At 38.5% G+C, this 5,000-nt stretch overlaps 1 protein-coding gene across 1 annotated transcript in view; it reads left to right on the top strand.

The window, feature by feature from the left end:
- LOC113826911 (SET and MYND domain-containing protein 4) overlaps positions 1-5,000 on the top strand; it is a gene marked incomplete in the record, with an annotated part of 65,285 nt that overhangs the window by 304 nt on the left and 59,981 nt on the right. The window contains 3 exon segments of the mRNA XM_070136757.1: positions 123-297; positions 4,508-4,667; positions 4,854-5,000. Coding sequence (XP_069992858.1) covers positions 123-297; positions 4,508-4,667; positions 4,854-5,000 — 482 coding nt within the window.

The following is a 5,000-nucleotide window of genomic DNA, read 5'->3' as shown; positions in this document are numbered from 1 at the left end:
ATGCATATTAGATGTCAAAATTTGTTTTTATAAAAGTGGAGGAATTTTAGAAATTGAACTAAATTGTAGCATAGATTTTTTATGGGATTTTGTTGTATCTACCTTTTACTATTTTTACACAGGAATGCCTTCAGGATATGGAGCGAGCAGAAAAGACTGGCTATCCTGCTGCTATCTTCCATAAATTGTTGACTCGTCGTTGCTCATGCTATTTGAACATGCAAAACAAAGAGAAAACTCAGCTGTCATTGGAACAATGCCGTAGGCACACATGTAATGTTCCCATAGAAGCTAGAGGTATTTCCATTCATGTTCTAATTTGTTGCTACCTTTGGATATTAGAGTATTTAATTTAACCCCTGAAGACTGCAATACATTTCTTAGTCTTTTCTTAGCTAAATCTATCAAACTAAACCAGAAAACAGATTTTATTGTCACCATTTCAATTTTATACACAAGAAATTGTGTCTCATATGGGTATGTCAGATAGTGAATGAACAATGGAACATCAAAGTTGAAAGAGTTAATCCTTGTATATTTGGAAATAAAAAGCTCTCAAAAGCATTTAAATCAATCACATAATGGAAGAAAAAATCTTTATTATGTAATAATAAATGGAAATGGAAGCCATCCAATCACAGTGAGAGAGCCCAATATAGCAGATGCAGCTATAAGGATTGGGGGGGAAGTTCTATGTTGCTTTAAGGGGGCCGTCGCGCCAAAATTTTTCAAAAATACTTGAAAAATTGAAAAAAATCTCTTGGAATCTAGTGGGGTTTGGCAATCCTGTGACGTAATATTTTTGCTAAATATGTGAAAGTAAAGGAGTTATAACTAAATCTCTGATCCCCCACGCCACCCGCTCTGATGTTTACATTGTCACATCCGTGAAAATATACTCAACAAATTTTTTTTTTTTTTTTTCGGATTTTTTTATTTATTTATTTTGGCATTCTCTGGTAGCTAGCTGGCAACCCCGTTTACCCATCAGCTGATTATCAAAACGGGCTCTGGGAGACAAAACTCCACCAGAAAATCAGAGAGAAAGGTTGCCAGCTCCTACCTCCACGACACCATATCGCAGATGTAGGCCCATATAACACAGTAAGGGGACACTGCTAATTGTAGATGTTATTTTAGTATTTAATAAACGTAATATGATCAGAAATACTTGTTAATCACAGCTGCAGCAGTTGTTTATACATTTAAATACCTCACGTGGTCAGGTCAGGCACTGCAAAGCCTGTGGTGACATGCCTACTTCCACAATCATGTGCAGTTATTACCATTAGTACTTTGCAACAGGAGGGGACAGTGTACCAGCTACATTTCAAAATACCATGTGAATGCCATAGAATGCAGCAAGATTGCCACAGAGATTAGAAGTCTTAAAAAAAGATTAAAAAAAAGAAAAAAAAAATTGAGGGACGAGTTCCCTAAATTTTGGAGCCTGATATCTCAAAGCTACACTCTTGTCAACATTTGTCAGCATTTTTAAGATTCATCCATAGATACTTGGGCAATTCTAATGGGGTTTGGATCATTTAAAAGCTGAATATATTTGCGATGGTTTTCTTAGAGAAAATTTTTATTTTAGGTAATAGTAGCCCATATATTATATCATGATGTTCATAAGATTGAACATCTAGAGAAAAATAAATTCCCACTAAACTAAAATGAAATGCAAAACCAGTCTTTGCAAGTTTTAGGTATTGCTATAGACTATAGGTGGTATTTTTTTCAACAAGTTTGTTCAATGGATAAGTGCAATTTTAAAGAGTTTGTGATTGCTCAAAAACTTGTTTTTCATGAATAACTTTATTATTTATTATCCGAATGATATGAAATTTGGTGGTATTTATCACTTTATATGTATGTATAACATATTCAAAAATCACAAATATCCGATCATACCTGACGAACTTCAGTCTCGAGCGCGACGGCCCCCTTAAGGCTGGAAGAAAGATGCCACATAGTACCATATAGAATAGTTTACTGGATCCCCATCACATGAAAATGCATTAGTTGTAGCTATTTGTACGAAGTCATATTAGATTGATTCCCCCCCAAACCATTGGGGCTTAGGAGACAGAGACTGAGACCCAGTGTAGGAGATTACTTCTACCTTGGGCCTCAGCTAATTTTGTATGAACTTTACTTCTCTTCCTTCTCTTTTCCTTCTCTTCACCTCCTGTTCTCACATTCCTAAGGTTTGAGAGCCATGCTGAAAGGATGAAAGGCTGGCTTTGTGTCAGTCATGAATGGCCTCCGGGAGCCATGGCCATGATATTCCCTTGGTTAATTACCTAGCCCTTACCCCTGGGGCCCCTGAGGGGTAGATCGTTTCTTTTCCTTACTTATTTCAGGCTCAGGATGGCCAATAATGATGTTTTACCCTTATTAGGGTCACTGATACTAATACCTCCTCCTTGATGTCTGTTGAACTACCTACCCATATCATTACTCAACCTTAAAAAAAAAACACCCCTTCCTCTTTCCCAACATTTTCCACTCCATCTGCCATACAGTCTTCTTCATTGTATACCCTCTCGTCTCTCATTACTACTCTTCATCCTTATCATCTTCCTCCCCATAACACTACCTCACCCCGCACCACCCCATCTTCCTCCTGCCCTTGTCCTTCTACTGCTTCCACCTCTGCAAATCTTTTGAGTACTCTCTTTGGCCCAGCCAAGTGGGATTGATTCTTTGTGATTCCCCTTACTTACTGCTTGCTCTGACAATACCCTTCTCTTCCAACAATGTCTCCAAAAACAAGTAGGCAAAGTTTCCTTTTGCAGTCATTCTGATCATTCACACTTTGTCACAGTTATATCTGAGTCCCAAGCTTGTGTACTGTCTACCCTGAATGACTTTACTGGTAAACCTATTCCTCCCAAACCTCACTCCTCTTTTAATATTTATACCAGAACTGTTTCTGTATCCCCAACTGTTTGTCACATCTACAACAAAAACTGGTCAGACTGTGAAAATGACTTACTTGCCTGCCTTGTTGACTCATGCAGTGGCAGTACAGAGCTACACTATTCCTCCCAGAGGACAGCGTAAGTCTTACACTGATATTGCCAAGATTAGTTTCCATAGATATGACCTCGCCCATGAAGTTTATATTGCCATGTATTAAAAATGTTGGTATTTTGGCCACCCAGCCAAACACTGTCGCTCGACAGCCCTCTTTATGTGCCCAATCTGGCCATAACCATTCAAACTATCCTGGTCAGTCATGTGCATGTGTCAATTGTGGTAGCCTATAAGCTTAAATGTGAGGTAGCAGTTCTCAGATTGAAACTAGGTCTCACTCTATGTGAGGCTAGGAAGGAAGCACAATGACAAGATTTTTCTCTCTATACCAGTTGCAAAACAGTCTTTCACTCTGCTCCCCTTCCATCTTCTCAAGATGTCTCTGCATCTCCCCCAGTTTCTCTTCCTTCTTCCTACCTCAACTCCCCCTCTCCCCCAGTCAAATTCCTTTTCCATTCTAAATCCAGGTACTCCAATCTTTACCACTTCCCCAATACTTACCCCACCTCCTTCTCACTTTACCTGTCGCACCAGGCAACCTAAATGTTCCATTCCATCTTCTTCCACATTCTCTTCTACACCCTCCTTTTCCTCTTGTCCTCAGACATCTATCCCCTCTTCTCATCATCACAAGAGAACCTTCATTTCTTAGACCTTCCCAGCCAACTCTCCTCCAGAAACCCTATGAAGACATCCAAAAATTCCTAGACATGACCCAAGGGAACACTCCATTCCCTTATCCACCCTCCTCTATTCCTATTCCCTTACAGTCAAATTATTTGCTGATATCCATCCTCCTCCCCCTCAGGTTCCCACCTACTCTTCTTCCTCCCACTCTTTTCCAACACAACCCATCCTCTCCTCCATCTGCACCATTCCCTCTTCGTTCCCCATTATCCTTACCTCTCCCTTCAGGATATGCACGTAAATCCCTTGTCACAACATTGTCCCTCCCTTCCTCACACTCTTCCAGTTACTTCACCACCTTCCCCTTATCTCATCCCCTGGATTCTTCTCCAGCTACTTCTCCAACAGCCATCTATACCTGTATTACATGTTGATTATTTCATAATAGCTCTTTTGCCAATTTTCCTTAAACAATGTCCCTATAACATCCCCAGCCATAGATACACTATTTCATCCAATCACCCTATACCCTTAACCCTTTCCTTTACTAATCTCCAATTAACTTCATTTGCACCCCCTCTTAATCTTTTTCCTCTCATGCTACTCTATAACACTCTATAACCTTTGATATTTAACACATTTTATCCTAATTGTGAACTAATTTTTACCCTTTTTGCCAGAATACTTTACTATTTAATTGTTTCAGTCATTAACCATTAACCACTAACCGTGTTAGATTAACTATTTTGAGCTGAGCCATACTATAATTGGAAATATGGTTCTGAAGAATATGAGTGATTTATTTTCTCTTTTTTTATGTTTCTTTGATTTTTTTCAGAGAAATTCAAAAAATCAGTAGAAGATTTAGAACAGAAAGCATTAGGTATTCTTGCTGGATCAAAAAATGTACCAAGCATTTATAGTGATGTAGACTGTCCAGCACTATTTAATGGGGAAAACATAACAGTGAAATATATGAGCAGTGCATTGGAAATGAGGTGAGTTGTGGATGAAATTTGGCATTTTCATATTACAGAATTCTTATTAATATTTTTAGGATATTTGGATCATTCAGTAGAGGAAAACTGTGCTGCTCTTGAAATTTGAATAACATCATACTGTTTGATAGCTGTATAAAACAAGCTACCAAACCAAATCCAAAGAATGTGAATATATCTTTACAGAGTCAACTGTGAGTTAGGTCGTCATGTAATAGCAAACCAAAAAATCAACAAGGGTTCTGTAGTATTTGCTGAGAGACCCTATGCTGCTATACTCTTGCCTGAGTATTTCTACACACACTGTCAAACCTGCTTTTCTCCTGTATCAAA

Source organism: Penaeus vannamei, chromosome 22 (genome assembly GCF_042767895.1).
Source record: "Penaeus vannamei isolate JL-2024 chromosome 22, ASM4276789v1, whole genome shotgun sequence".
Classification (NCBI taxonomy): Eukaryota; Metazoa; Arthropoda; class Malacostraca; order Decapoda; family Penaeidae; genus Penaeus; species Penaeus vannamei.
Note: the sequence above shows the minus strand (reverse complement) of the source record. Positions and strands in the feature narration are given on the sequence as shown.